Genomic DNA, 19748 nt, shown 5'->3' on the forward strand with positions numbered 1-19748 from the left:
GGCGGGCGCGGGGTGGAGGGAGGCGGCCCTCGGGCGCGGGGGTGGAGGGTGGAGGGAGGCGGCCGGCGGGCGCGGGGGTGGAGGGAGGCGGCTGGCGGGCGCGGGGGTGGAGGGTGGAGGGAGGCGGCTGGCGGGCGCGGGGGTGGAGGGGCGGGGGAAAGGAGGAGGAAGACGGGGGAGGGGGCCTCGAGTGGGCAGCCCCCGCGGGGAAAGCGGGGCGCCAGGAGGAGCCGCCAGGCTAACACCCCGAGCGCGCGCCATCCACGCCGCGGGCACCAGGCCTGGCGGAGGGACCGCGGCGCGTGCGCGAGGGAAGTGGGCGGAGTGTGGGGGCGGGAGGCGCATGCGCGGAGGCGGGGCGGGGCGAGGGGCGGGGTGCGGGAGGGCGGGGCGAGGGGCGGGCCGGGCCGCCGCCCGAGATGACGGCCTGGGGCGGCCCGCACGGCGAGGAGCGCGCCCGGCGTGAGTGCGGCCCGGCGGGCGGCCGGGAGGATGCTCGCCCTCCTGGGAGTGACGGCCGCGGTGCTGGTGGCCGGGGCGCCCTGGGTGCTGCACGCAGCGGCAGGTGAGAGACGGGGCCCGGCGCGGGGAGGTGGGCGCCCGCACGAGCGTCCGGGGGACCTAGGTCTGCGTGGCCGCGGCGCTCGTGGGCTGGAGACTCGAACGGGAGGAGGTGGCGGCGGAGCTCCGCGGCCCGCGCCGTCCCGGTCCCCGCCCGGCGTCCCCGCCCCGCCGCTCCGGGCCCCGCCCGTCCCGGGCGCCGGTGCCGGAGCCCGCGGGCCGGGCCTGCTTTCTCTTTGGCGCCGGGCCGCCGGCCGGCCGTTCCGCGCTCGGCTCTGGCCGGGAGCTGTGCCCCGAAGCCGGCTCCTCCGACCAGCGAGAGCTCGCCCCGCGGGAGGCGGGGCCGCGGGGACTTGGGACCGGCGCACCCACTGAAAGTCGCCCCGAAGGAGGCGGGCCCCCTCCCTGCGGCCCCGGCCCGGGCCCCGGGGTGCTGCCTGGCCGCAGCCGGGACGAGGGGCGGGGGTGGCCCGCTGGGGCAGGAATCCGGGGTCCGGGGAGGCTGCCTAGGGACTCAGATGCTGAACTGTTGGCCCAGAGAAGTGCACCCCAATGTGGCGCGGCTTTCTCAGACCCTGCCGCAGGCACGGGCCCAGGATGGTATGTGGGCGGTGGGGGGCCTCGGTGCCCCCGTGGTAATTTCTGATTCCTTTGGTCCATGGGCATTTGCATTAACTAGTGTTTGCTTTAACAGGAGTTTTCCCAGAGTTTTCTCGTAAAATTAACATTCCAGGAGGATGTGCATTAAGATCTGTAATTGAAAAGTTAAAAATACGTTTTTTAAAAGATCCTAATTTTAATTTGGATTAGCAGAGAGTTGCTAAAAGTAAGTTTTATTTTTATTTATATATATATATATATATTTTTTTTTTTAAATATATTTTTATTGATTTTTTACAGAGGGGAAGGGAGAGAGATAGAAGCATTGATGAGAGAAACATCCATCAGCTGCCTCTTGCACACCCCCTACTGGGGATGTGCCCGAAACCAAGGCATGTGCCCTTGACCGGAATTGAACCCGGGACCTTTCAGTCTGCAGGCTGCGCTCTATCCACTGAGCCACACCGGTTTTGGCTATTTTTATATATTTTTTTATTGACTTCAGACAGTAAGGGAGAGGGAGAGAAACAGAAAACATCAATGATGAGAATCACTGATCAGCTGCCTCCCTCACACCCCCTACTGGGGATGGAGCCTGCAACCCGGGCCTATGCCCTTGACCAGAATGGAACCTGGGACCCTTCAGTCCGCAGGCGGACACTCTGTCTACTGAGCCAGGGCTAACTAAGTTTTATACGCAGCTGGCATGTACTGAGCTCTTAACTGCACACCAGGCGCTCCAGGTATTGTAACGGTGTGAACTCCTGTGCCTTGGAAAGGACCCGAGGCACCGCCCTGCCCTCCTCCTGGCCTGTGCTGCTGAGAGGCTGAGTCACTGGCCTGAGGCAGCTGGGAAATCAGACTGGGAATCGGGCACAGAGCCCGCCTTCCGTTAATCTACTTTGCTTCTCCGAAGGAATAGTAATGCTCAAAACTAAATGAAGCATTAACCCTGCCTTAGATCATCGTGTTGCTCTGCCTTTCAAGTACGGTGCTCATACTTTTATTTTATTTTTTAATATATTTTATTGGTTTTCTACAGAGAGGAAGGGAGAGGGATAGAGCGCTACAGGAGGCACGGGCTGGCAGAAGTAAAACTAGGAACGTGGTCAGGACCGGAAGTAAATCTGAAACCCGGCCTGTCACTCAGAAAAACCATGCCTTCGTGCATTGAAGCCGTGTGCCCAGCGTGGCACTGAGCACTGAGCGGGTGAGCTGCCGGGCTGCCTGCCCCCCGGGCGGCCTCAGGCTGGAGATCTGCGTTTGACACAGAAGCGTGTAAAGGCTCTGTGTTCACCGGCCGTGGGAGCCGGCCAGCCGGCGGCCCCGGGCTGTGTGCCTTCTCACCGGTCGGGGTGGGATGGGCAGCGCAGGCCCCAGGCCCGCCGGGGCTGCGGGCGGGAGGAAGGCTGCTGGAAGGGCTCAGTGTGAGCTGGTCTAGGAGGATTGGGGGTCAGAGAAGAGATGGGTTGCCGTTACCAGAAAGGGGAGAACGGGAGAGGGCACGCAGCGGTGGGAGGGGTGCGCTGGGAGGCAAGAAAGTGGGCCTCTGCAGCCCTTGAGGGCCCAGGAGGCTCCCTGACTTCTCAGGGCCTGAGGGCGTGGCCGGCAGGTCACCGTGCAGACCCGGTCTCTGCGCGGTTTCCTTGGCGTCTCGTGGCTTCCCGGCCAGACACAAACTCCGTACAGAGAACATTCTCTCAGACAAAGCCAGCCCAGCCGGCCGGACTCCGTGGGTGAATGGCGACCTATGGACCAGGAGGTCACGGTGCACTTCCTGGTCCGGGCACATGCCCAGTGCGGGCGCCCGGAGGCAGCCGGTCCATGATTCTCTCTCATCACAGATGTTTCTCTCTCTCCCTCTCCTTTCCTCTCTGAGGTCAGTACAAATATTATTTTTTAAAGAGACAAAGCCTACTTTTTCCCTTTGGTTTTCCGCCGTCACGGGGATATACCCACAGTTGACATACAACGCTTTTTACAGGTTAAAGACACTCCATCTTTCCCGGCCCTCAGGCGGAGAGGTAGCTAGCTGACGGCCCCGTGCTGGGAGCAGTCAGTGGCGGTCTTGGGTTTTCGTACACTGACCTCTGTCACATGTCCATGTCTCCCTGCTCTCATAGCGATGAGGAGGGGCGAGGAACATCCTACTGTCTGCAGTGTGTCTGTGACTCTTCTCTCTTGTTCCCTGTGCAGGGGGCACAGGACTAGCACCTCCCCAAAATGTGGGCGTCGACATCATCGATGACATCTTCACGCTGCAGTGGGACCGGAGCCGGGAGCCCCCGGGGGCCGTGGCTGTGTCGGCAGATTACCAAGTGTACGTGTGTGTGTGTGTGTGTGTGTGTGTGTCCGCGGCAGAGCTTCTGAGCAATTTATAGTTCTGATGCCGCCATTTCTGTTCCGATTTCTGGAACACTTGAGGCTTTCCCCCAGTTCTTAGAGAGATGTTATGTCCACATAATCCTCAGAGGTTCGTCTCGGCAAACTGAGAGGTGGTGGAACTTCTCTTTGGCTTTGCCGCCAGGGGGCTGGGGGTGGCGATGGCGGCAGCTCAGCCCACAGCCGCCCCGTCTCCGCCCCGGGCGCCCGGCCGGTGCCTGGACCCGGCCGGAGCGGGAGCTTCGCGGCCGCGGAGGGCAGGAGAGCACACAGGCCTCCGCCAGGCTCCGCGTGTCCGTGTTGGATGGTGTCGTCGGCAGCTCCGTGTGTTTGTGTCCTGACCGGGCACCACACCGGGACCTCCCGGGTCATGGGTCGAGCTGTACCGGCTGGGCTATTTTTGGTAATTTTTTAAATGTTTCCTTTTTAAAAAATAAGGTAGACTTGAAATGGGGTCAGCACCAATGTTATTTGGGTACCATTCCTAGTTTCTGTTGTCATAAGCATCTTTAAAACGAAGTCTATAATGTTATCCCAAAACCAGCCAACGCTGGGCCTGTGGACTGAACTGGACAAGTGCCTCTCAAACCAGTTCCCAGGTGCAGGGCCGCTGGGCAGAGTGGATCCCCCTCTCGCTGCCTCCACTGCCCACCCTGCCCCAGCACGGCCTGCGCCTGAGTCCATTTGGGGCGCTGTTAGTGAGAGTTCCTGTGAGCCCTTGTTTCCGGCGTGGGGACAGCAGGAGGCGGTCAGCAGGCAGAGGGGTCTCGGTGGGAGGGCAGAGGAGGCTCGGACTCTCTTGGGGCCGGTGGCTGCTCCTGGGAGCAGACCAGCAGGACCATCAGCCGCAGTCCCGGGTTCCCCAGAGGAGCAGAAGGCCCAGGAATGAAGTGGGGGCAGCGGGCACAGCTGCTGCCAGCACCGTCCACTTCTGCTCGAGGGCCATTCTCTCTGCTTCCCCCACAAACTTACAGAACCTTGTGGTTAGCAGTCACTCCTTCAGACCGCCTTTGTGACCCAGAGCCTGCGTCTGTCTGCCTTGAAAAGCTGGAAGGGGCACTAACATGTTAGCAGGACAGAAAGGGAGTAGAAGTGGCCGCGAGCCAGCTGCATGCGGTGTGCACGGACCGTCCCGCACGCTCCCGTGCTCAGACGGTCGCTCACGCGTTCTCTTGCCTTTTCGTTTGAAGACCCGGGATGGTGGATATTTGGACAGAACTGCCTGGGTGTCAACATGTGACGAGTGCCACCTGCGACTTTTCCTCCCTCCACCCGTATGCTTACGAGGAAGTCAGACTGCGAGTAAGAGCGGAAGACGGAGGCCTCACCTCGCCGTGGCATGAGCTTGACCCGTTTGTCCCATACCAGCAAGGTGAGAGCCGCTGGATGCAGTGGCGGGCCGTTTGCTCCCCACACCGCCCCCTGCAGGACGAGCGAGCTCCCTCTTCTTTCGTGCGCACACTGGAGGCCCGGTGCACGGATCCATGCCCTGGCTTGGCCCCCACAGCCCATCTTCGCCTGGAAGGTCATCCGAAGGGTCATCCAGACGGTCTAATTAGCATACCAGCTCTTTATAGGACATTTTTCTTGATTTCAGAGGGGAAGGGAGAGATAGAAACATCAACGTTGAGAAACAATCATTGATTGGCTGCCTCCTGCATGCCCCCTACTGGGGATCAAGCCCACAACCTAGGCCTGTGCCCTGACCGGGAATCACACCGTGATCTCCTGGTTCATGAGTTGATGCTCAACCACTGTGCCATCCCGGCTGGGCCCAAATATAAATCAGATCATAGCATTCATCCAATCACGGCCCTCAGACTCCTTCCGCCTGGCCACGAGTGACCTCTCTGGCCTCATTGTCCACCACGCAGCCCTTCCAGGCCCCTCCCGTCTCCTGAACATGGTAGCTCCTGCCCATCTTCAGGGCCTGGGCCCGAGTGCCCGGCTGGGGCACACTTTCCCCCTAGCTGTTTGCGTGGTAGCTCCCCGATTCGGTCACGTCTCGGAGGCTCCCCCCTGACTGACTAACTCACCTGACGTCCCTCGCTCATCCTCTGTGCCTGTGTAATCGTCATGTTTCCTTACAGCACGCCTGTCACACATGTGTCTCCAGGGTTCTGCTTCCCCCAGGCAGTGGGCTCGCGGGAACAGTGTTCCGCTGGGAGGCTCGGGCGGAGCACCGAGGAGGGCGGGTGCGTGGTGCCGTGGTCATGGCGCTCACAGAGTCCCGGTCTCACAGCTCGGATCGGCCCCCCGGAGGTCCACCTGGAAGCCGAAGACAAGGCCGTGGCGGTGAGCATCTCGCTGCCCGGCGCCGCGGACGGCATGTGGCAGCTGGACCGCGGGAGCTTCGTGTACAGCGTGGTCATCTGGGGCAATGCCACGGGGCCGCAGGTGAGCCGGCCTCCCGGCGGCGGGTGCCGGCCCACCCTGACGCTCGCCCTGACGCTCGGCCGCGCTTCTGCTGCAGGCGTGGAACAAAACCCTGCGCTCCAGAAACCCCAGGATCAAAGTCCACGGGCTGCTGCCGGAGACCACCTACTGCGTGACGGCGCAGGCGCGCCTGCTGCTGCACCGGAACCCCGCGGCCTTCAGCCCTGCGCGCTGCGTCAGCACCCCGGGTGAGCCGGGCAGGCGGGCGGGCGGGCGGCGGGCGCCCTGCATGGTGGGTGCTGAGCTCCCCGGGGTGGCTCAGTGGACGGTTAGAAGCGCTATATAAGCCACAAACGTGGGTCAGAACCACAAACAGGTGGCCATGGCAGGTTGCCTCCAAAGCTGCCTTCTGGCAAAGTGTTACCGTGGAAACATCTCGGGAGATTTATCTCATCAGAGACACCTTGCCAACAATTCAGGTCAGGGTGGGAGCTCAGGTTTATTTTAATTGTAAATATAGTATACTTTGTGCGATTTTGTTTGTTTTTTAAAGATTTACTAGTTTATTTTTTAAAATATTGTTTTCAGAAAGGAAAGGAGAGGGAGAGAGAGAGAGAAACATCAATGATGAGAGAGCAGCACGGATCAGCTGCCTCCTGCACGCCCCCTACTGGGGTTGGAGTTCGAAACCCGGGCCTGTGCCCTGACCAGGAATCCTACCTTGAGCTCCTGGTTCACAGGTCGATGCTCAGCCCCTGAGCCACGCCAGCCGGGCTGTGCTTGGTTTTTTAAGTCAAACCACAGGGCAGGGTGTGAAGTGGTGGTTTCCTCTCCTGCCTCCCTCCCGTGTCCATTGGTCAGCGAGCAGGCGGCTGGCTCCGTCAGCATGTGTGGACTTGCAGTGGTTCTGTTTTTTGTTTTGATCTTTATGGTTCAGATAATTACAACTGTCCCTCCTTTCCCCCCCCATAGTACCCCTCCTCCCGGTTCCCACCTCTCGCTAAGCCCTCACCACCTCACTGTCCTCATCCATAGGTGTAAACTCTTTGTCCAGTCTCTTCCCGCACCCCCCCCACCCCCTCCCCCCCAGAATTGCCAGTCCGCTCCCTGTCCATGCCCCTGATTCTGTTACATTCACCAGTCTGTTCTATTCATCAGATTTTTAATTCACTTGATTTTTAGATTCACTTGTTGGTAGATATTTGTTGTTCATATTTTTTATCTTTACCTTTTTCTTCTTCCTCTTCCTAAAGAATACCCTTTTGCATTTTATGTAATCCTGGTTTGGTGGTGATGAACTCCTTTAACTTTTTCCTGTCTGTGAAGCCCTTTACCTGACCTTCAATTCTAATTGAGAGCTTTGCTGGGTAGAGTAATCTTGGTTGTAGATTCTTGCTATTCATCACTTTGAATATTTCTTGCCATTCCCATCTGGCCTGGATAGTTTCTGTTGAGAAATCAGCTGACAATCGTATGGGTACTCCCTTGTAGGTAACTGTTTTTCTCTTGCTACTTTTAATATTCTCTCTGACTTTTGCCCTTGGCATTTTATTTATGACATGTCTTGGTGTGGTCCTCTTTGGATTTCTTTTGTTTGGGGTTCTCTGTGCTTCCTGGACTTGTAAGTCTATTTCTTTCACCAGGTGGGGTAAGTTTTCTGTCATTATTTCTTCAAATAGGTTTTCAGTATCTTGCACTCTCTCTTCTTCTGGCACCCCCATAATTTTGAAGTTGTCCCTGAGGCTCTTTACACTATCTTCATATTTTTGGATTCTTTTTGCTTTTCCAGTTGGGTGTTTTTTGCTTCCTCGTATTTCAAATCTTTGACTTGATTCTTGGGATTCTCTAGTCTGCTGTTGGATCTCTGTATATATTATTCTTTATTTCAGTCAGTGTATGCTTAATTTCTGACTGGTCCTTTTCCATTTTTTTGGCATTCTCACTAAGATCCTTGAAGGTCTCACTAAGTTCCTCAGAGGTTTCTAGAAGATCTTGAGTAACCTTATAACCAAGTTTTGAACTCTATATCCAGTATTTTGCTTTTATCCATTTTTGTGGCATGTTTCTTTGTCTCTGCATTTTGGCTGCTTCCCTGTGTTTGTTTCTATGTACTGGGTAGCTGCTAAGTGTCCTTGAGTTGGTGGAATGGCCTTGTGTGGTAGGTGTCCTATAGGACCCAGTGGCTCAGCCTCCCCAGTCACCTGAGGTGGACACTCTTGGTGCACCCCTTTGTGGGCTGTGTGCACAGTCTTGCTGTAGTTAAGCCCTGATTGCTGTTGGAATCACTGGGAGGAATTGTCTTCCAGGCCAATTGAATATGAGGATCATCTGTCTACAATGGGAGCGCTGCTGTGCAGGAGACACCCTTATGGGGCAGGACTTGCTTCTGTGGGGCTTTGTTGCTCACTGAGTCTGCCCCTTGAGTGTGTCACTTATGGATGTGAAGAGTTGTAATCTGATATGGTCTCATAATGACCACTGGGTGTACTGGCTCTTGGATCTTCAAGGCGGTGCCGAGTCAGCCACTGCCTGAGGCCACCCAGCAGAAGCTGCAGAGACATCTCCAGATTCCTCCTCTTTGTATTGGGTTTGGAAGTACCCAGACAGAGCCCGGCTGTGAAGCAAGGTAGACTGCTGCTGGTGCGGCCTTGGGTCTTCTTTTGATAGCTCTGCGGCTCCCTGACCCAGCTGCAGCTTGTTTGACAGGTTTCAAGCTGAGAAACGACAGGCCATTCCTATGCTAAAGCTTCTGTGCACAGCTTGGGCGGGATTGTAAATTGGGTGGGTTAGGGTCTCAGCAATGGCCGCCAGTCTGCCCTGCACTGGTGAGGTCTCAGTGCAGGAACAACGGCTGCTGCCAGCACTTCTGTGTGAAAGAAAGCCGTCCTCGCATTCCTGTCCCAATGCCAGACAGTCCAGTTTCTCCCCATAGTGACTGGGTCCCCGGAGTCTCTCCTGGAACTGGAGTTCAGAGGCAGCTGGAGCATGTATCTCCCTCCCATTGAAAAAGCGGCACATGGGGTGCCAGCTCGTTCCACGCCTGCACACCTCCCACCAGTCTCATGCACGTTCTTCACTCAGCCAGCTTCCCCGCGGTTCTGGATGATCGCTGTTCTGTCTTTAGTTGTCATTTTGATGGGTTGTAAGAGGCAGCAAGCACAGTGTCTGCCTAGGCCGCCATGTTGGTTCTCTGTCAGCTCTGTAGCTTTAAGTTTTAAAGAAGGTCCTGCTGTGTCCATGTGACAGCACTTATTCCCGCTGACACGCCGAGGCTCGCCATGTACGTCAGCGGTACACAGGCCTCCCATCCTCTCACGAGGCGGCATAGCCATGCACGCGTGGACACGCAGCACGAGCACAGACCACGCAGTGAGCGCAACACGCCCTCCCGGGAGCGTCCGCGCCACGGGGATTTCGCTCGAGCAGACATGCTTCTGTGTGTTCCGTGTCTTCCAGTGGAAAGTGAGCTGCCTGCTCCCGAAAACGTGAAGGTCGTTCTGGAAAACCAGACCTACGTCCTCAGGTGGGATTACACATGGGACAACGTGACGTTTCAAGCCCAGTGGCTCAAGTAAGTTCTGCCCGCACGCCCCTTCACCTGCTGCCCGCTGGCTGTGCTCCTGCAGCCCCCACCGGCTGGCCGGCTCCCCCACCGGCTGACCAGCCCCCCACCGGCTGCCCGGCCCCCCCACTGGCTGGCCGGTCCCCCCACCGCTGGCCGGCCCCCCACCGCTGGCCAGTCCCCCCACCGCTGACCGGCCCCCCCCACCGCTGGCCGGCCCCCCCCACCGCTGACCGGCCCCCCCACCGCTGCCCGGCCCCCCCACTGGCTGCCCGGCCCCCCCACCGCTGGCTGGCCCCCCACCGCTGGCCGGCCCCCCACCGCTGGCCGGCCCCCCACCGCTGGCCGGCCCCCCCCCGCTGCCCGCCCCCCCCCCCCACCGGCTACCCGGCCCCCCCACTGGCTGCCCGGCCCCCCCACTGGCTGCCCGGCCCCCCCACCGGCTGCCCGGCCCCCCACCGCTGCCCGGTCCCCCCACCAGCTGGCCGGTCCCCCCACCGCTGGCCGGCCCCCCACCGCTGGCCGGCCCCCCCACCGGCTGGCCGGTCCCCGCGCTCGTGGTGTCGGTTGCACTGTTGGAGAAGGGGTATCTCATACCAGCGCTGGCTCTGCCCGCTGCTGCTGCTGACAGTGGTTGTGTGACCTCTCTGGGCCTCCGTGTCTTCATCTGTTGTAAGATATGTGTGTTCTGTGACATGGGTGATGATGTAAGGTGTGTGTTCTGTGACATGGATGATGATGTAAGGTGTGTGTTTTGTGACATGGATGATGTAAGGTGTGTGTTCTGTGACATGGGTGATGTAAGGTGTGTGTTCTGTGACATGGATGATGTAAGGTGTGTGTGTTCTGTGACATGGGTGATGTAAGGTGTGTGTTTTGTGACATGGATGATGTAAGGTGTGTGTTCTGTGACATGGATGATGTAAGGTGTGTGTTCTGTGACATGGATGATGTAAGGTGTGTCTGTGACATGGGTGATGATGTAAGGTGTGTGTTCTGTGACATGGATGATGATGTAAGGTGTGTGTTCTGTGACATGGGTGATGTAAGGTGTGTGTGTTCTGTGACATGGGTGATGTAAGGTGTGTGTTCTGTGACATGGATGACGGTGTAAGGTGTGTGTTCTGTGACATGGATGACGATATAAGGTGTGTGTTCTGTGACATGGATGTAAGGTGTGTCTGTGACATGGATGATGATGTAAGGTGTGTGTGTTCTGTGACATGGATGATGTAAGGTGTGTGTTCTGTGACATGGGTGATGTAAGGTGTGTGTTCTGTGACATGGGTGATGATGTAAGGTGTGTGTTCCGTGACATGGATGATGTAAGGTGTGTGTTCTGTGACATGGGTGATGTAAGGTGTGTCTGTGACATGGATGACGGTGTAAGGTGTGTGTTCTGTGACATGGGTGATGATGTAAGGTGTGTGTTCTGTGACATGGATGATGTAAGGGGTGTGTGTTCTGTGACATGGATGTAAGGTGTGTCTGTGACATGGATGATGATGTAAGGTGTGTGTGTTCTGTGACATGGATGATGTAAGGTGTGTCTGTGACATGGGTGATGATGTAAGGTGTGTGTTCTGTGACATGGATGATGATGTAAGGTGTGTGTTCTGTGACATGGATGATGATGTAAGGTGTGTGTGTTCTGTGACATGGATGTAAGGTGTGTCTGTGACATGGATGATGATGTAAGGTGTGTGTGTTTTGTGACATGGATGATGTAAGGTGTGTGTTCTGTGACATGGATGATGTAAGGTGTGTGTTCTGTGACATGGATGATGTAAGGTGTGTCTGTGACATGGGTGATGATGTAAGGTGTGTGTTCTGTGACATGGATGATGATGTAAGGTGTGTGTTCTGTGACATGGGTGATGTAAGGTGTGTGTGTTCTGTGACATGGGTGATGTAAGGTGTGTGTTCTGTGACATGGATGACGGTGTAAGGTGTGTGTTCTGTGACATGGATGACGATATAAGGTGTGTGTTCTGTGACATGGATGTAAGGTGTGTCTGTGACATGGATGATGATGTAAGGTGTGTGTGTTCTGTGACATGGATGATGTAAGGTGTGTGTTCTGTGACATGGGTGATGTAAGGTGTGTGTTCTGTGACATGGGTGATGATGTAAGGTGTGTGTTCCGTGACATGGATGATGTAAGGTGTGTGTTCTGTGACATGGGTGATGTAAGGTGTGTCTGTGACATGGATGACGGTGTAAGGTGTGTGTTCTGTGACATGGGTGATGATGTAAGGTGTGTGTTCTGTGACATGGATGATGTAAGGGGTGTGTGTTCTGTGACATGGATGTAAGGTGTGTCTGTGACATGGATGATGATGTAAGGTGTGTGTGTTCTGTGACATGGATGATGTAAGGTGTGTCTGTGACATGGGTGATGATGTAAGGTGTGTGTTCTGTGACATGGGTGATGTAAGGTGTGTGTTCTGTGACATGGATGATGTAAGGTGTGTGTGTTCTGTGACATGGATGTAAGGTGTGTCTGTGACATGGATGATGATGTAAGGTGTGTGTTCTGTGACATGGATGATGATGTAAGGTGTGTGTGTTCTGTGACATGGATGTAAGGTGTGTCTGTGACATGGATGATGATGTAAGGTGTGTGTGTTCTGTGACATGGATGATGTAAGGTGTGTCTGTGACATGGATGATGATGTAAGGTGTGTGTTCTGTGACATGGATGATGTAAGGAGTGTGTGTTCTGTGACATGGATGATGATGTAAGGTGTGTGTTCTGTGACATGGATGACGATGTAAGGTGTGTGTTTTGTGACATGGATGATGTAAGGTGTGTGTTCTGTGACATGGGTGATGTAAGGTGTGTGTTCTGTGACATGGGTGATGATGTAAGGTGTGTGTTCTGTGACATGGGTGATGTAAGGTGTGTGTTCTGTGACATGGATGATGTAAGGTGTGTGTTCTGTGACATGGGTGATATAAGGTGTGTGTTCTGTGACATGGATGATGTAAGGTGTGTGTTCTGTGACATGGGTGATGTAAGGTGTGTGTTCTGTGACATGGATGACGGTGTAAGGTGTGTGTTCTGTGACATGGATGACGATATAAGGTGTGTGTTCTGTGACATGGATGTAAGGTGTGTCTGTGACATGGATGATGATGTAAGGTGTGTGTGTTCTGTGACATGGATGATGTAAGGTGTGTGTTCTGTGACATGGGTGATGTAAGGTGTGTGTTCTGTGACATGGGTGATGATGTAAGGTGTGTGTTCCGTGACATGGATGATGTAAGGTGTGTGTTCTGTGACATGGGTGATGTAAGGTGTGTCTGTGACATGGATGACGGTGTAAGGTGTGTGTTCTGTGACATGGGTGATGATGTAAGGTGTGTGTTCTGTGACATGGATGATGTAAGGGGTGTGTGTTCTGTGACATGGATGTAAGGTGTGTCTGTGACATGGATGATGATGTAAGGTGTGTGTGTTCTGTGACATGGATGATGTAAGGTGTGTCTGTGACATGGGTGATGATGTAAGGTGTGTGTTCTGTGACATGGGTGATGTAAGGTGTGTGTTCTGTGACATGGATGATGTAAGGTGTGTGTGTTCTGTGACATGGATGTAAGGTGTGTCTGTGACATGGATGATGATGTAAGGTGTGTGTTCTGTGACATGGATGATGATGTAAGGTGTGTGTGTTCTGTGACATGGATGTAAGGTGTGTCTGTGACATGGATGATGATGTAAGGTGTGTGTGTTCTGTGACATGGATGATGTAAGGTGTGTCTGTGACATGGATGATGATGTAAGGTGTGTGTTCTGTGACATGGATGATGTAAGGAGTGTGTGTTCTGTGACATGGATGATGATGTAAGGTGTGTGTTCTGTGACATGGATGACGATGTAAGGTGTGTGTTTTGTGACATGGATGATGTAAGGTGTGTGTTCTGTGACATGGGTGATGTAAGGTGTGTGTTCTGTGACATGGGTGATGATGTAAGGTGTGTGTTCTGTGACATGGGTGATGTAAGGTGTGTGTTCTGTGACATGGATGATGTAAGGTGTGTGTTCTGTGACATGGGTGATATAAGGTGTGTGTTCTGTGACATGGATGATGTAAGGTGTGTGTTCTGTGACATGGGTGATGTAAGGTGTGTGTTCTGTGACATGGGTGATGTAAGGTGTGTGTTCTGTGACATGGATGATGTAAGGTGTGTGTCTGTGACATGGATGATGTAAGGTGTGTGGTCTGTGACATGGATGATGTAAGATATGTGTGTTCTGTGACATGGGTGATGATGTAAGATATGTGTATGTTCTGTGACATGGATGATGATGTAAGATATGTGTATGTTCTGTGACATGGATGATGTAAGGTGTGTGTCTGTGACATGGATGATGTAAGGTGTGTGTGTTCTGTGACACGGCTCCGCCCCAGGCACCCACTTCCTGAGAGCACTGGTCCCGCATTCCAGCCGGCCCTCACAGGGCGGCTGCCTGCACTAGCCCTCCGTGCAAACACGTACCAGCCAGGTGTTTGGAACTGAACACAAACCGTCTGTCTGTCCGGAAAGCTCCTATCTGAAAAGGGTCCCTGGACGCAGGCCGGAGAAGTGGGCGCACGTGCAGGGCTGCGAGCACACGCCCCGGGCCCGCTGCGCCCTGCCCCCGGGCCTGCTCTGGAGGGAGGTCTACCTCCGTGTGCGGGCCTCCCACGGCGCCCGCTCGTCCTCGTGGTCCGAGGAGTGGAAGTTCGATGCCGGACGACGAGGTAAGCCGTCGTTTTCGCTCTGGTTCTAATTCCTCAGCCCGAGGTCCTTGGTGTCCTCTACCCCGTTAACCCCGGGCCTGCCCTCCTCCCAGCCACCATCCCGCCTCCGGTCGTGGCCTTGAAGGCCCTGGACAGCCACGCGCTCCACGTCGCCATTGGCCTCCGGAACCAGACCGAGCTCCAGCACCTGCTCACCTACGAAGTTCGTTTCTGGGAAAACACTACGAACACAGAGGTAAAGAGACTAGTGCAGTTTTGTAATTGAGTTTAATTAAGTGGAAATAAAGCGTGGCTCGGCCGGTGTGGCCTGGTGATTGAGTGTCGGCCTATGAACCAGGAGGTCACGGTTTGATTCCCGGTCAGGGCACAGGCCCGGGGTGCAGGCCCGATCTCCAGGAGGGAGCGTGCAGGAGGCAGCCCTTAAGTGATTCCCTCTCATTATTTCTCCCTCTCTCTGTCTCCCTTCCTCTCTGAAGTCCATACAAATGTATTTTTAAAGAGACTAAGATTATAGGGAAACGTTTAGACTTTAAGATTCTGTGGGCCCGCTGTCCCTCCCGGGGGCGGCGGGCAGCTTGCTCAGGGCCCTCCTCTCTCTCCCGGAGCCACAGCTCCGGCTCCGCTGGCTCTCTGTCCGGTCCTTCCCAGGCACTGTCCTCGGCTCTGTAAGCGGCCCCGACACACGCAGTGAGAGACAGACACCCTGCCTGCCGGCGGTCAGCGGGGCGCGGAGCCCTGCCCCGCGGTCGCCCTCCGCCCCGGGCGGGCGCCGGCCGGGCACAGCCGTCCTCTCATCGTGGCTGTCCCCCACTCCGACCCTCCCCTCTGAAGCCAATGAGAACCTGTTCAGTTAAACTTGAAAACACTGCTCTTCGGGCAGCATCGCTGACTGGCCCGGTCGTGGTGTTGTCCATCGCATGTCTCTCCCGAGCCGTGTCGGCCGTGGGGACCGGCCTTGGGGGAGTCTCAGAGAACTGGGGAGTGGACGCCCCGTCCAGGCCGTGGCTGAGCTCCCCGGCGCTTGTCTTGCAGAGGACGATCGTGGAGCAGAGGACCGACTTCCCGGTGCCCGGCCTGCGGCCGCGGACGGTATATTGCGCGGCCGCCCGGGCGCTGCTGGCGGCCGGGCCCCGGAGCCAGCACAGCGGCCCCAGCAACACGGCGTGCGCCCGGACCGCGGCAGGTGCGGCTCCCGCGCTCCTCCTGAGAGGGTTCGATTCCCGTCGGGGGCAAGGGCCTTGGTTGTGGGCACATCCCCAGCCCGGGCCCTGGTCAAGGAGCGTGCGGGAGGCCACCCATTGACGTCTCTCACTTAGATATTTCTCTCCCGCTCTCCCACTCCCTCTAAAAACCAATGGAAACCTGTCCTTGGGCGAGGATTTAAAAAAAAAAAAATGCCCCTTCATCAAAATCACTCCGCTCCGAGAAGCAGTGCTGCGTCCGCTGCAGAGGCGTCTGATGAGCTCAGGCTCCGGGGTTGGAAAACAGGCCCCCGCAGCCCAGTGTCTGACGCCCTCACTCCACCCGCGCCACCGCCAGCTTCCTGGGTGGCCGCCCCGAGCGGGAGCCAGCGCCCTGCCCGGCTCGCAGTGGAGCTGTCCCGGGAGTCCGCCAGCTCCGCGGGGCTGGTCTGTTCTCGCGTCCGGCACTGTCCCCGTGTAGCCGAGTGTGTGTGTGTGTGTGTGTGTGTGTGTGTGTGTGTGTGTCTGTGTGTGTGTGTGTGTGTGTGTGTGTGTGGTGCTGGGTGGCTCTGGTGTCGGGGGCTGTGTCAGGCTGGCCCTTCCCCCTGGTCTCGGATGCCCTCCCAGGCCCCTCTTATGAACGCCATGGCCAGCAGGTGGTGTAGGCGCGGTGCCACCAGAGGGGTTTCTAAGGCTATTAAGTAGACTTTTACTTAATAGATTTCCTGCCCTGGCTGGTGTGGCTCAGTGGATAGAGCATCAGCTGTGGACTGAGGGGTCCCAGGTTAGATCCTGGTCAAGGGCACAGGCCCAAGCTGCAGGCTCCCCAGAGGAAGGGGGAAACTCATCATTGATGTTTCTCCCTTCCTCTCTGAGATCAAGAAAAGACATTTTTAAATAAACTTTTAAGAACCAGACTTCCTCCCCGCGAGCTCGCCTGGAGCGCGGCTCTGGGCGTTTGCGGGCGGACCGCTGACGGTGCTGTGCTTGTTCCAGGAGGCGGCCCCGGAGCCCGGCTGGCGCCCGGCCTCACCGCCACGCTGGCCGCGCTGGCCGCCCTGCTGGTGCTGTGCGCGCTGGCCGCCGCGGGGAAGCTGGCCCACTACGTGTTCTTCCCGGCCGGGCAGCCGCCCTCCGCCCTCGGCGAGGTGAGTGCCGTCCTGCGGGGCCTCCGGAGCGGGTCCCTGGGTGCCGTCCTGCGGGGCCTCCGGAGCGGGTCCCTCCTGGGTGCCGTCCTGCGGGGCCTCCGGAGCGGGTCCCTGGGTGCTGTCCTGCGGGGCCTCCGGAGCGGGTCCCTGGGTGCCGTCCTGCGGGGCCTCCGGAGCGGGTCCCTGCTGGGTGCTGTCCTTCTGCGGGGCCTCCGGAGCGGGTTCCTGGGTGCTGTCCTGCGGGGCCTCCGGAGCGGGTCCCTGGGTGCCGTCCTGCGGGGCCTCCGGAGCAGGTCCCTGCTGGGTGCCGTCCTGCGGGGCCTCCGGAGCGGGTCCCTGGGTGCCGTCCTGCGGGGCCTCCGGAGCGGGTCCCTGCTGGGTGCCGTCCTGCGGGGCCTCCGGAGCGGGTCCCTGCTGGGTGCTGTCCTGCGGGGCCTCCGGAGCGGGTCCCTGCCGTCCGGGACACATGGGCCGGTGTCTGCGCCCAGGGCCGTGGGATGGCCGCCGGGCGGCCTTGGCGGGCAGGCGGCTGTCACTGTCGCGAGTGGTTCGCAGGCAGACGGTCCTCAGAGCCGCCCGGGTTCTGGGCAAACGCGGGAACGTGAGCCGGCAGCCGGTGCCCTTCCCGTCACCTGCGGGGGGGGTGGGGGGCCTGTGAGGTCAGGTGCTGCCAGAGCGCTCACTGAGGAGGGCGCCCAGCCTCCGCCGGGCGGGTCCCAGACACCGCGCAGCCTCAGCTTTGGCGGCGGCGCAGCCGCTGAGCGGTGCCAGCTGAGGGTTTGCGTGAAGCTCCGTGCCCTTGGCGTGCCCTTGGCGTGCCCTTGGCTGTGAGGTGGGCATGATGCCTCCGGCAGGCTGTGAACGGGGAGACCGGGGAGGCACGGGGTGTCCCTCTCAGGGCCCAGCCAGACCTTCCCTCCAGACTCTGCCCCTCCTGCCCGCTCCCAAAGCACTGACAGCTCATCCTCATTGAACAGCTGCTCCTCATTGAACAGCAGGTCCTGGCCGAACAGCATTAACTCACCATTTGTGCGGCTGGAGCTCTGAGGGTGGATATTCGGTTTTGTTATTTCACGGTGAGATGCCCGCAGTCCCCGGCTCTCGCTGTCTGGCCTCGGCCTCTGCCCGCCAGTGCGGTGCATCCGTCTCCAGTACCGTCACTCCCTCCCTCGAGGGCCAGGCAGCACCGCGTGTGCGGGCGCCCTGGCGGTGGTTCTGAGCGCCGTGCTGCACGGACGTGCTGGGAGCCGACCGCTGTGGAGCTGCGGCTGTGAGAGCCGCAGACTTCCTCCTCTGACAGCATCTCTCCTCTCCTCTCCTCTCCCCTCCCCTCCCCTCCCCTCCTCTCCTCTCCCCTCCTCTCCCCTCCCCTCCCCTCCTCTCTCCTCCCCTCCCCTCCCCTCCTCTCTCCTCTCCTCGCCCAGTACTTCCCCGAGGAGCCGCTGAAGAACCTGCTGCTGCCCGCGAGCGTGGAGCGGACGGAGCCGTGCTGCGTCATCGAGAATGCGGACACCCGCTCCGCAGGCGGGACGCGCGGGGACGAGGACCACAAGGCGTACGCTTCCCAGACCAGCCAGGACTCGGGCAACTACTCCATCGAGGACGGGAGCGCGGGGAGCGGCGGCCAGGGCGGCGAGGAGCTGGGCCCGCCGGGGGCCGGGCTGGTCGCGCGCTCAGCCTGCGGGCGGGAGGTCTGTGTGACCCGGGGGCCCGGCCCCCGGGGACTGTGAGCGGAAACACCTCCGGTCCCCGGTCCTCGCCGTGAGGACGCCCCCACCTGGTGGCAGTGAAGCTGCGGGAACAGGACCCGCTGCCCGCCCCATACGCCGTGACAGAGCGCAGGGCCTTTCCGGGCCGAGGCGGTGCCAGCTGGGCCGGGAAGGCCTGGTGCTGCCGGGTCCACTGCTGGTGCCCGGCGGTGCCCGGCCCGGACGCAGACCGGGGAGATGGCCTCTGAGACGCCGTCTGGAGGGTGACTCGCTCTGGAAGGCCCCCTCTCCCCCGCCCCGCCTGGTGGCCCCGTGGGCTGGGCAGTGTCCGTGCGGCCTGCCCACGGGCCCCGGAGGGAGCGCACCAGGGGGCCAGGTCGCTGAGATGGGGCGCGGGCTCAGGGCCTCTGTGGTCCTCGGGCCAGCGGCCGGGCAGCAGACAGGCCGGGTGCCTGCAGCCTCCGGTGAGCTCAGCACCGGCCCGTTGGCAGCTGGCGGGGTTTCTTCTAAAACCATGGGCTCGGGGCCCAGGAACCCCCTCAGGAGCCCAGCACGACGGGTCTCGGGAGGCCAGACGGCACCTGGGGTGCCCGGGAGGCTTCTGGGCGCGGCCCGGACGGGCGTGTGGATGAGTGTAGCTGAGCGGCGATGCGGTCTGACACCGGGCACGCACCCCGCGTGTGCACCCGTCTGAGGGCGCGGTCCCATTGGCTCAGCTCAGAGCTTCGGTCTGACTGGGCACGGCCGCCCACACAGCGCGATTTTACAATACAGCCCGGGCCTGCCCTGTCCCAGCTGTGCGGCCGCAGGGCAGTGCCGGGACGGGACTCGGAGGGGCACCCCCCCGCCCCCCGCCCTGCCCCGCCCCAGCGGCCTGGCGCATCCTGCATTGTCTGTCTGCTGTCTGTCCTCTCCGCCAGGCCGGGCTCAGAGCAGGGCCTTCCGGTCGCCCCCCCCCCCTGCCCTCGGAGCAGGGCCTGCACACAGGAGGCAGGAAGCGTGATGGCATGGAGGAAACAGGAGGTTTGAACCCATGGCGCTTCTGACAGCATCTGTATGTTTACTGCGTTCTGGAAAGACATACCCATATTTCTTTGCAAAACTTTTGTACCAGTAATTTCATTTGTACTTTTGCCCAGAACCCTGTTGGTGTAAATAGTTTTATATAATTAAACTAATTAAACTGGAGCAAAGCTGATTGGTTGTTGTGCTTGAACTTCAACTTCCATACACCAGCGGGCTGCCCCTGGGCCTTCACCAAATTCCCTAAGGGAGGGGCTGGGCCAGAGCCTGTGCCCCGCAGCGCCCCCTCCCTGCCCCCTCCTCTCCCCACCCTCCCCATCCCCACCGCAGGAGCAGCCTGGGGCAGGTGCCTGCTCTGGGTCCTGCCCCCTGGTGGCCGCTCCCGGAGCTCGCTCCCGCAGAGGGGCCTGCGAGGGAGGAGCAGTGGCTGGAAGACGGGAAGGAAGCAGCTGGTGGAG

General features: G+C 58.7%; 1 protein-coding gene across 4 annotated transcripts; it reads left to right on the top strand.

Annotated features, from left to right (window-relative positions):
* The first annotated feature begins 395 nt into the window (after nt 1–395).
* On the top strand, nt 396–19465 carry IFNAR1 (interferon alpha and beta receptor subunit 1). Of its 4 annotated transcripts, XM_045579828.1 has the most exons (12): nt 1029–1161; nt 3358–3481; nt 4734–4915; nt 5786–5940; nt 6017–6167; nt 9376–9490; nt 14033–14229; nt 14322–14464; nt 15262–15412; nt 16407–16558; nt 17983–18217; nt 18278–19465. In XM_045579828.1, the coding sequence occupies exons 1-12, from the start codon at nt 1080–1082 to the stop codon at nt 18286–18288; spliced, it is 1698 nt and encodes a 565-aa protein (XP_045435784.1). In that variant the 5' UTR covers nt 1029–1079; the 3' UTR covers nt 18289–19465. The 4 variants fall into 4 exon arrangements, with proteins under 4 accessions (XP_036288660.1, XP_045435783.1, XP_045435782.1 ...); XM_036432767.2 differs by lacking the exon at nt 1029–1161 and adding an exon at nt 396–565 and having other exon boundaries at nt 17983–19465; XM_045579827.1 differs by having other exon boundaries at nt 819–1161; nt 14063–14229; nt 17983–19465.
* The last annotated feature ends 283 nt before the right edge of the window (nt 19466–19748 follow it).

The sequence above is a fragment of the Pipistrellus kuhlii genome, unplaced genomic scaffold (genome assembly GCF_014108245.1).
Source record: "Pipistrellus kuhlii isolate mPipKuh1 unplaced genomic scaffold, mPipKuh1.p scaffold_m20_p_118, whole genome shotgun sequence".
Taxonomy (NCBI): domain Eukaryota; kingdom Metazoa; phylum Chordata; class Mammalia; order Chiroptera; family Vespertilionidae; genus Pipistrellus; species Pipistrellus kuhlii.